Below are 12,198 nucleotides of genomic sequence, written 5' to 3'. Positions count from 1 at the left end.
GGATCGGGTCCCCCGACACAAACAGAGTAACATAGTGTACGCTGTTAAGTGCAGGAGGATTGCCAGGATTTATACATCGGGGAAACCAAACAACCTCTGGCTACAACACAGAAGAGCGACCTCGGCAGTCTATTTACGCCTACAGGCCAGTGGACACTCTTTCAATGATGAGGATGTAGCATCCTGGAGGCCATTTACGTGAAAAGGGAAACACCATCTCTGAATCGAGGAGGGGGCCTAAGGGTACATCTGTCACCATCTTACAATGCTGTGATTGCAGCCATTCCCCAACTCTCTGTCAATGGTACACATGGTTATTGATCAGTGGGTTTTGGTCAGCGGTTGTTGATCAATGATCATGAGAATTTGCATAATTAAGATTAAGGAACTGACCTCTCAGCCCATTGTTCCTTCAGTGGGCTGGTTTCAGTCATTATGCAAATGTACTGTTTATGAGATTGAAACCTGCAGCTGAGACTGAAGAAGTCACCTGGATGAGTGACGAAACATTTCTCCCACAAAACGCTACGTCCAGATGAACAGAATCAACTTTTGGAGATTTACTTTCCTGGATGATTGAGAATGCATCAAGACCTTGGGCAAGACACTTCACCTACCGCCTACTGGTGATGGCCAGAGGGGCCGATGGCGCGATATGGCAGCCTCGCTTCTGTCAGTCTGCCCCAAAGCAGCTGTGGCTACAACTGTAGTTTGCCTCCACCAGTGTGTGAATGTGAGCCTGAATGAATAGTGGAGTTGTAAAGTGCTTTGGGTGCCTTGAAAAGCGCTATATAAATCCAATCCATTATTATTATTATTATTATCATCTGACAGTCACTGCACATACCTGTAACTGTTATGTCAGCTGTTTAACTGAAAGCCTGTGATTATCATAACAATGCTATGAGCAAAGACATTGGTACCACCAGTGCAATGACTCCAAACATGCACTCGCACATGCAATCATCTTCAGTCTCAATAAAAATGAGTTACAGTGGGATGCAAAAGTTTGTGCAACATTGTTAATAGTCATTATTTTCCTGTATAAATCATTGGTTGATAAATTAAAAATGTCAGTTAAATATATCATATAGGAGACACACACAATGATATTTGAGAAGTGAAATGAAGTTTATTGGATTTACAGGAAGTGTGCAATAATTATTGTAACAACCAACGATTTATACAGGAAAATAATGACTATTCACAAGGTTGCACAAACGTTTGCATCCCACTGTACGTCCTCTTTAAACTGTCAGCCTCCTACAGTATCGCTCATTTTCTACTGCACAGAAAAAGCAGTTTTATGATAATGCAATGAAATCAGAGTTAGCAAAAATTGTATTCACAACTAAAGTGCAAATTTTATAATTGTTAATTTTATATGTAAAAAAACATCAAGCAGCTGTTTCTAAGCCACAATGGGCCCATTTTTGGTCCACGTTCACAAAGTTGAGCGTCTGCGCTGCCCGCCAGCTCAGCTGCTGGGATATTTACTCTGGTTATTGTCTTTTTTATGATCTGGAACATGCAAGTCTAATAAATGAAAAACACAAAGGAAATGAAGGAGGGGGCAAATATCACAGCAGGAAGGTCTAAAATATTAGAAAGTGCTGCTAGAAGTTAAATCAAAAGATAATATAAACTGAAAGTAAGTAAATAACTACTGCAAGGGCTCGACACACTCTGACTGGATCCTATTATATAACTAAACTTTTAGCCCCTCAGTGTCAGTGCAAACCATAGAGGCTGACATAAGAATAGTTTAAGACATAAATCCTTTAAGTTTGAGGCAAGAAGCCAAGATCCAGCTGTAAACCTTTGACATGTTAAATAGAAACGTGATGACATTATGGTTTGTTGACAGCACAGTATGCAAAACAAAACAAAAACAAAAAACATTTCTTTACAAAAACGTAAAGTTCTGTTATCACGTCCACATTGTGAGACATGAAACATACTGGAGCTTACTTTACGCTGTTGAGCCTGACTCGATCCTAAAAGGAAACTCGAGTGAAACCAACAGATTCAACTATAAACAGAGACGTGTATGAATAACAGTGATACACAGTTAAACAGTTTTAGCAAAAACAAACATTTTTAAAAGGTGTGAAGAAAATCTTTAAAGTAAATAAAAATGTTGATGTGATGGAGGGAATTTGTCATCAGATAGAAGCGTAACAAACAGAAGTATCCCTCCACTAACCTGAGCTCACATCAGAATCTCATCAGCACCAGTCCTCTGATTCATGTTTCATTCCTCATTCACTGACTCCATCTTTAGCATTTATTATAGTATGATTGTTGCTTCTTCTTGGGATGAAGACAAAGATCTGACGGCTGCTCTGTGTTGAAGCACAGCCACAGGACAGTGATGCTTTTGTCATAAGCTCCCACAGTCCAGATCACCTGAACAGAGAAACAGAGTGAGAAGAAGTTTAAAATGCTTCTAGGAAATGTACCAACATTAGACCAGTTTGCAGTAGATTTGTGTACATTTTGATAGATGGACATTTTTCACCACTATCCATTTGATGGCAAATAATCAAAATACAAATTTCATTCCAATTAATTTTAGGGGTCTAAAGTTACTTCTCAACAAACCGCTGCTTCCAGTCAGCTTGGACAAAGGTTACTAACACTTCTTTGGGCTGTCGTGTTGCTTTAGTCCCGTGATAGCTTGTTGAATTGTTTTTCTACAGCCAGAAGATGAATGTTAACCATGAACATTAAGTAACATGAAACGTATTTCACTCCAGCTTCTTAAGTTTTGACTTATTTTTACAACATTTGATTAAGAGCCAGTCCATTTTGATTGTGCAATGCAGTATTTAAACTACAGAAGGGGGTTAATGTCTCATCTAAATAAAACAGGTAATGTTAAACAGTACATGCACCAGAGTTTCCTACCTTTTGTGTACATCTTTGATTCATTCCAGCACTAGCACCTTACACTCTCTCTTGGCTATTTTTACCAGTGAAACAAAGCTGGGATCGGGGGACAGGTGAGGGGCTCGATTAACAGTTCCTGCAGGAGAGGTTGTTGTCTGGAGCTCCACCATAGCGCCTGACCTGGACCATGAACAAAGATATCACAGACATCATTGTGGACTGCAATATGAAAGATTGTCTCAAATGCATCTCCAGTCTTGCACAACTACTACAACGTCTCTAAAAAGTGCATCATCTATTATGTGAATCTTTTATACAAATATATTTGGCTTAAATCTGACATAACTCAAAAGAATTTCCATCCATCTTCTTCTTCTTATCTGGAAACAACCTAAGCAGAGAAGTCTCCAGTCTCCTCCCACAGCTTATTCAGGGGAACGCCAAGTCGTTTCCATGGCAGCAGAGAGATATAGTCTTACCAGTTTGTCTTGGGTCAGCCCCAGGGTTTCCTCCAGGTGGGACACCTTGGAACACCTGACCTGAGAGGAGCCAAAGAGGCAACCTATGGCTCTGGCTCATTTCCATTTGGAGAAGCAACAGCTCGACTCTGAGCACCTCTTGAATGACTGAACTTCTCACCATCTCTAAGGGAAAGGGCAGCCACCCTTTGGAGAAAGCTCATTTCTGTTGCTTGTATCTGTGATCTTGGTCACAAACCAAAGCTCATGACCACAAGCCAACAGAACACCATCATCTTCCAAAATCAGAAATTTTGAGGCCACCAAACTGGAAGCCTTCCAGTCCAACGCTGCCGCGTTATAGACATGTGGAAGATGGAAAGCCATTATTTACATTTTTTGTCAATCAAAACTGTGCCAAATAAAACAATACAGCAGTATGAGCGGTGTAGTAATTCCTGGTTTAAAGTTCTTCAAGGATCAAACATCAAACTGAGCATAAACATTATCACTGGGCTGGGTTTGTGTACTGTTAATATTACGACAATGTCAATACATTTAACAGCTTATGTCCTTTGGTACCTCAAAAATCCCAGTTTTGAGAATCTGGAAGGCCACAGTGAAGGACAGTATGGAGCCTTTCTTACACTGGCCCAGGTTGTTGAGTGGAGACTGGCACACAACCGCTCCCACACTGGGATCCTGACTTCCTCCTAGATGGATGCACGGAGAGTGAGGAGCAGGTAACAAACATAAGCAGGGGGAAGAATGAGAATTTAGACTGGATTAGGTATCCGATATAGGATTGGAGCAGAGAATATTTATCCAATTCAAGAATTTAAGGCTACGTTCACACTGCAGGTCTTAATGCTTAAATCTGATTTTCTTTTATCAAATCAGATTTTTTTGTCTGCTTTTTCACACTACAAATAAAATGTGACAGCAAACGCGCTCCTGTGTGAACCCCCAATGCGGCTCGCATGCGCAAAATAAGACGTCACACACAACACGCTCTGTTTACGGAAGTGAAAATGGCGGCTACAGAGCTAGTAGGTGTTGTTGCAGCAGTCTATCAATTTCTCTCCATATGCTAATCAAGTCCAAAACCTCAGTTTCTGTCCATTGACTCCGTCTCCAGTTTCAGCCGCCATGCTCTCTCGTTTGTCTTCTCCGACGCTGATAGTTGGCGTCTGTCTCATGTCAGGGACGTAAAAGATGGATTTAAAATGACATGACCGTTCAAACAGCAGTCACTTTCTAAAACATCAGATATGTATCGGATTCAGGACCACATACGAAAGTGACCCAGGTCGGATTTGAAAATATCAGATTTGTGCCGTTCACACTGTCATACCATGATGGGATATGAGTCACATAGGGTCAGAAAAGTCAGATTTGATGTGAACGTAGCCTATGTATGAAGCATTTGAATAGAAGAGCAGCAGTTCAGTGATTCTGACCATTAAAACAGGAACCATGCCACAGAAATATTGGTATTTCAAATCCTTGTGTTCCTGCAGTCCACTTGTACAACTAGTCTGGATTGATCACCAAGCTCTTACACTAAGAGCTTGCCAGAGCCGAAATCCCTGCTGAGATTGTGGAAACCTGGTGATAAGAAACGTCTTACCACTGCGCTCACAGTGACCAAGTATTTGCTTGGTGTAAATCAATTTACATCTCCATTTTCTTTCATGTAATGTGTTTTTATTTCTGGATTTTTGGTTGATATTCTGTCTCTCCATTAAAATGAAAGACTCGATTCTTTGTAAGTGAGCAAACTTCCAGATTCAGGAGAGGGAGCAAATAATTATTTCCCACACACTAGGAACTGTCTGTAGGATTTGATACTCACCCTCTGAATTCCAGATCAGACGAGCAGCAAGGAAATCTTGCAAATTGTTGAGCAGTGTGTATTTCACCCAGAAGTGTTGTTGAGGCCTGACGGTCCTTGGGCAGGACGCCATCATCACCAACTCTGGACGATTTAAGTGAACACTGGGTATCGAGTAACAAGTAGAGAGGTCAGCTCTACTTGTTAGAGTAGAGCTGCACCAACCTGACTGCTGCACAACACACCTGATGGTCCCAAACCCACTAAGAAGGCAAGAAATGCCACAGATGAGCCCTGACAGGCCCACCTGTGAGGGGAAACATGTCAGGTGACGACATCATGAAGCTCACTGAGAGAAGGCCGAGGGTTTGCAGGTTGTCAATCTATCTACATCTACACACACACACACACACACACACACACACACAAAGTGTACATGCATACAAGTGTGTCCAACCTTGGCTTTACGTGTACTGACTGGCAGCTTGTCCAAAGAGACAGTGAGACAGAAGATAAGCTGGTCTTCCAACACCCAAGCAGACTGCAGGAGATCAACATAAGACAATTTTTTTGTTTAAATAAATAAAATAATATGGACTGAGTTAAACAGTCACAACAGTACTATATCTAACAGCTGCCATCACAGGTAACTCTGGAAAAAACAAAACTCTTAAAAAAAACTTTGGTTAATAAAAAATGAAACCTGTGCTCGCTTAATGTTAGTTTAGCTTTAATTTTATGTGTTTCATTTTCCTGTTTGCAGATATATTAAAATTTAAAGAATAGTTTTACAATCATTTTGTAAAGTAAATAATTTTTTACTAGTAGTATCTGCACTTCTACTCGAGTACAGACAATCTAAACCACCCTCTGGTTTTTTATCTAATTAGGACATATATGTAGGTTACTTAAAAACTATATAGTTCCTGTCTCGTTGTAGGTAACATGCGATAATGAGTGATGACAGTTCTGCAAAAACATTAGATATGTGTAAATCTATGACTTCCTCTTCTTCAGTACTGGCTTATTGATTTTACCTTGGCTTGTTCTGTCTCGTTGTGCATCGCTGCACTACTGGGTGAGCATTTATGACTGACAAGTTGGTTACACTGTGTGAAGGTCTGCTTGTCCCCCAGTCTTCTTCCGCTCTGTTCTGCGGTCCTACACTCTACATCCTCGGACTCTACATCCTCGCTGTCTTCACTGCAGCTGCTCATGCGGTCACACTGCTCAGCCGGTGTCAGCCGCCAGCTCTCCTGGCGCGCACACGCCGCCAAAGCGCACAAAGAATCCCCAGGTCCTTCCAAGACAGAGCACCATCGTCCCTGTCCGTTAAGCCCCAAGACCGCAACACCAGCAGAAACTGGAGAGTCTCCCGAGGTAGACGTTTTTGAGGAAGCGTTGTGTAGTTTGCTGCGTCTGATAAACTCGATATTTGGGCGACAGGAAAATACATAAAAAACTTGTATTGCGACTCCATCGTGGCGTTGGCTGACTCTGCCTCTGCATTTCACAGGAGCTTACTGAAAGCGCCCACCGATGTGTGCATCCTGCTTCCTTTCACTAATAGCGACAAAACAACAGGGCGATTAATCGATGTTGAGAAGACGAATCAGACCAATGCAATCAAAAGTCAGTGACGAAAACCAGAAAAACGAAGCCATACTGTACCAGGATGCAGTTTACATAAATAACATTTATAATAAGATCATTTTACAAGTCACCTTCCAGGATTCTACTAAAGCTTAACAGCCTATGCAGACCTGACAGCTGCCACACTATAGTGCCAAAAACACACACATGAACCTGAGTGAGGTCTCATTCTTAATCAGCTCACCTGGGAACCTTGCTTTCGACAAGGTGCAGGCATGTGCTTATGGGAAATTTGACCATTCTAACCATTTGTGAGGTCAGAAACGGATATTGAACCAGACCGCCTGAATCACAATCTCTGCTCTAATTAATTCCTGAGGTGTCTGTCAGGTGTTCATTCCACACCAAACTGTCTGATCCATGAACAGGGAGGGGTCGTTCCCATCACCGGGAGCATGAAAGTGAAATCCATGAAGCTCTCTGCACTCTGTTCATGAGGTAATATTACGGCCACAGTTTTGGAGCTTTGTTGGTAACCTCTTTCATTCCCAATCACTTCCACTTCATTATAACTGTGTCAGTTGGTGATATCCTCCTAAGACCCAGCAATTCATTTCTGTCCTCCTTTGGGGACCCGAGGCTGATACTACTACATCATGCACCATATATATGAGTCCTGCTGTACTGTCAGGGGGCATCCTGGCTTTTGTGTGGGCTGGGCAAACAGAACACACCAGCTTCCATATTTTATGGCCATGAGAGATTAAGTGATACTTCTGGGTTTTTGTAGATTCAATTGCTTAAACTCAAATGGTTTCTTCTTTAATTTGAGCGTCTTAACTTAGATCTAGATTTCAGAAATGCGTAGTAATTATAGGCTTTGCAAAACAAAACTTTTATTCTGTGTTCTTTTAAGTCGACAGAACTTAGTACCTCATGACCGATTCGAACAGTGTCTATACTTCAGGAAGTAGAGGGCAGAATGAGGCAGGAAGGATTTTACTCAGAGCTGTCGAAAAGGAATCATTCAAACGATGAAGTGGAGGAAGGCCAGACATCAGAAGGTGAAAGCTAAAAGGAGGTGATGCACCTACCATCCAAAATAAGAACTGTTAAATGTAGGGCTCTGAGGTTTTTAGGCACAACAGTATCAAACAAGCCAACGTAACCACCAAACACGTGATTCTCTGACTACATCAAACAGAAAATAGGCAACACTTTGAAATAAATTCTTCAATATTAGGAAGTCCATTAAGGTAACACATGAGAACAAATGTCCTCAACAAGGCTGCCAAGGAAAGATGGTTCCCTTCACAGGCGATCTCCTGTCTGCAAGTTGAGAAACCAAACCTCAGAACTTCAGAGCTTATTCAATACATCTTGTTCATAATAGACTGTGGGTGTCATCATTTTGCCCATTGTCAGGCTCCTCAATATATTTATCAGTATATATATAAATATATCAGTATATTTCTGAGTGCTAACTATAATGTACAAAGCAGCCTGCTAACTAAACTCACTAGCTTTAGCTGATAACTGAGCGGTCCAGCCCGTCGATCAAATATGGTTATTTCAGAGAATAGTTATAAAATGGACATGGTTTCATGCATCTATAATTCTACGTCATTTAAATCTGCAGTATTTCTAATGGCTGGCAGGGCATCCTCGGGTTGCATGAATACTGCATAGAGGTCTATGGGACGTGATTGTGTAAGTCTCTTGGTCTGTGAGCTCAGTAAAGATTTTTAAAGACAGTTTTCATGAAATAAAATGTGGAGTCTATGAAGATGTTCAATATGTTCAACTTGAAGAATATGATCTAACCATGTACACAAGCTTGTATAACAAGTTTTAATTCTTCAATTTCAAAATGAAACAACTGTGTTGTGTTAAGTAAGAGAATAGTCACAAATATGGAGGCTGATATTTGCACAGATGCAACGACAGCTGTAAACTTACAGTTTGCTTTGCACTCGCTGCATTTTCTGTTTCATTATTATACATGTAACAATTTACACATAAAGTTCTTTGATCTTTTTCCTCAGGACATTTTAATGCAGCATAGAACAACCACCGTATCACACAGCTGCTGTGAAAGGTTAAAAACAAGGAGGCAAAAAGACGAAGGAGAGTTAAGATTTTTTTAATTATTTAGTACAAGAAAACAAACACAACAGATGCACACAAAGAGCGTGATCTACTACAAATTTCCGACACAATACAGTTTCAAGTAAGATCATAGCCACATATACTGCAGCTGCTCTGCCTGCTCAGTAACATCTGGAGCAACATGAGGAATTCTCTGTGAAATGTCCTGTCAGGGCTGTGAGAGTGGCTGAAGAGAGATCGTTGGCCAAGTGGGCATGACAGAAGGTAAATCACACCACCTACCACTGCTTCTTACTCTGACCTGTACCGCTCTTGTCCACTATGTACAACATGGAACTTTAATACTGAAAACCAGCTACAATGAGTCACATTACGGTATTTGCGAAAATTCAAATAAAGCTTTATCCTCGATCGGGAAGCAAAGTTTGACTTTCTGGTACCTTTTAGTACCAGAAACTGTTTTTAATGGAGTGGAATTAAAAGGAACAAAACACACACACGTGTTTAAACACCAATAAAAAGTATGAGCAGACAGAGGTGGCAACATAGTTACTGTCCTGAATTTAAGAAACAGGTTTAACTTTGTTATTTATTTCTGTTCAAATGTTTCACCTCATTTTAGTTTTACTTGTTTACAATTTTCAACTTATTTGCCATCTTCCATATTTATATTGGAATTAAGTGTGTAATAAAGAAATTTCCTCAGCATTAATAAAGTATTTTTATTTTGTCATTACACTGTGCTGATTACATGACACAAAAACATTATGATGGGATTTTCAGTGTATTCATTGTTTGTAGTCCATTTTGGCAAGAATTGATTGGCATTTGTCAGCGATTGAGTATGTAATGAGTAGGAGGATATTTTGCTGCTATTTTTATAATCATCATTACCATTTCATTAATAACAGTTTTGATATTGCATTCAGATGTTCAAACATACTGGTATCATATCAGCCTTTATTACAGGTCCAGTAAGAACCACTTTAAACTGTGGGGTTGAATCTATAATCCTAAATGCTTTTGAATGTTTTTATACTCTTGTGAAAGACAGGAAACGCCATGCTTTGCAAAAGTGAAACCGAAAGCAGAGTCTGAGTGCAAGTATTTTGAGCAGGTTATGAACAATCAGGTTATTCTTTAGTATCTTTTATGTATCTATATCTTTTGATTAAGCTTTTAGTAGAGGTTCTTGATTAAAACATTTATTCAGTAGATTACATATACATAGTTTCAGTTCGGTTATTACATATATGAGAGTGGCTTATGTCTCTCTGTCTGTTGAGAGGTCAGGAGCTAGTCGGCGAGGTGAAATAGGGTGCAACTGTGGTTAGCACCCTATTTGGTTAGCACAGACACACACATACAGCAGTGAGTTCATTTTTGTAGGTGAAAGCTTAAGCATGTTTTGCTAGGGTTGCAGTTTTTATGTTGGTGTACGTGACAGTTTGATGCAAGTACAGGATGTCTAACAGCTATGTTAGGGCTGTGGTTGTGGGGACTGCACCTGGAAGAAGAGGGAAGCGAATGTTCTTTTAATTGTGTCACAAGCTGTCAAATAGAACATTTGTGGTTTTGAGTTGACGTATCCATGTAATTTACGCAAGAGGGGGCGTTCTAATACCCCGATGTATAAAACTGTGTTCTGAAGTTTTGGAGATGAGATCTGATGCTGTTTGCATACAGTGTCCATCTCCCACGCTGCGTGTGTTCATTAAAAAATCTTCGTTTGACTCCACCTGACAGGGTCAGTGTGTTATTCCGATCTCCTCCACCTCTCTCTCCTCAAAATGAACCTTAACAAGTACCGACGTGTATGCTGTGTGTAAATATGACTTATCACCACTAACCTGCAGAGTGACAAAATGTACCTGGACATAATAGCCACAGTTATCTAATAACCAAAATATAAGGGACACTTACGTTACAGTATGTAGTAGCACTCTATGAAAAAAATCCATATTGTGTAATTTTGTTGAATGTTCAGCTGTTACTGGTGTAAAACATGAACAAGCAGAATAGGAAGCGATGTTCTTCGAAATCTAAGCGAAAGCTGGCAGGTGCAATGGACAGAAAGGTCTCTTTCAGTGAAGTCAACGCGACGTGACTTGGAAACCACGGGAAAGGAAACCATTTACTTCAGTTACGCTGCTGTAACACAGAAGCATCCTGCCAACCGTGCACACACTGCTGCTGTATCCTTTCTGGATGTAATATCCAGCACATGTTAATTAGCGCGACTGTTGAGATCCCAGACAGGACTGTGACACTCCTGAAGCAGTACTTTCAAGAGTTTCATTGTTAATGATGGCTTATTTATGAATGAATAGAAAGTCAGTTTTAGAGTAAAATAAAATAAACCACTGGTTTCCTGAGTGAAGGGAAATAAATACCTTATGTCCCTTTGATTTGAAGACGTTGTTCAGTATTAGTCGTCGCTTTGACTCTCTTTAAACAGACTGACTGTAAAAGATGAATAATATCCTTTCATCAGAGGAGGTAGCCGCTCAAACACAGTATGCCTGAATCTCCCTTACGAGCCACTGCTGAGGTGACCAGATGTACACTGTATATAGGGGGCGGCCGACTCTGGACGGAGAACAAGACGATCGAATGTTTGACACTGGGCAATAAATTCAATACTTTCAACAATGAACGAACACCTATGATTTCATGTATATGCATGCAGTCACGTCTGCCGCTGTCTGTCACCTGTGCTACCTCGCATGCAGGGATGACCCTCACTAAGGCTGGGTCAACACTGTCAGTGAACCCACTCTGTGACGCTTCTTATGCAATCAAAGAAACGTGGTTTTCAGTCTGTGTTAGATTGTACGGTCAGCAGTTGGTGAAGAACACAACTGAAGCAGTCGTCTAGCGTTAGCACTTTACCTGCTAACAAACTGCTAAAATGGTCTGTGACTCTACTTTCCTTCCACAGGTACGTCCTCAGAAAGGAGGCAAAGGTAAGCATGCTGGCCCTGCACTTGCCCAATGTAACTTTGGGCCTCAGTATGGAAGAGCAGGTCAATGACAAAATGAAACTGGGACTGCTGTGAGTCACTGGAAACAACAGCAAGCTATGAGCCTTCTGCCCGACAGGTTCCTAAGACGTGGTTAATGTTGCTGAAAGTGTGGATCTGAAACAATGTAGCAATCTTAGTCTAAAGCTAAAAGATGTGTTTTCATAAATGTAAACAAACTGAAACTCATAATCCAGAAATAGCTTTTAGAGTCCAGACTCACCACTCAACAGCACAAACAAGCCTGTGGTGTTTCAGGAGACACGCCCACAGGCACTTATTTTGAAGC

At 40.8% G+C, this 12,198-nt stretch overlaps 2 protein-coding genes across 2 annotated transcripts in view; both read right to left on the bottom strand.

Moving 5' to 3' along the window:
- The window catches only part of LOC120439390 (zinc finger protein 771-like), an 844,755-nt gene that overhangs the window by 636,116 nt on the left and 196,441 nt on the right, over positions 1 to 12,198 (bottom strand). The window lies entirely within an intron of this gene.
- LOC120439393 (microtubule-associated protein 11-like) lies at positions 2,207 to 5,356 on the bottom strand. The gene is made up of 4 exons (XM_039610340.1): positions 5,206 to 5,356; positions 3,933 to 4,063; positions 2,911 to 3,072; positions 2,207 to 2,409 (listed from the first exon to the last, which is right to left on the bottom strand). The coding sequence occupies exons 1-3, from the start codon at positions 5,318 to 5,320 to the stop codon at positions 3,019 to 3,021; spliced, it is 300 nt and encodes a 99-aa protein (XP_039466274.1). The 5' UTR covers positions 5,321 to 5,356; the 3' UTR covers positions 2,207 to 2,409; positions 2,911 to 3,018.

Source organism: Oreochromis aureus, linkage group 3, assembly GCF_013358895.1.
Source record: "Oreochromis aureus strain Israel breed Guangdong linkage group 3, ZZ_aureus, whole genome shotgun sequence".
NCBI classification, from domain to species: domain Eukaryota; kingdom Metazoa; phylum Chordata; class Actinopteri; order Cichliformes; family Cichlidae; genus Oreochromis; species Oreochromis aureus.
Note: the sequence above shows the minus strand (reverse complement) of the source record. Positions and strands in the feature narration are given on the sequence as shown.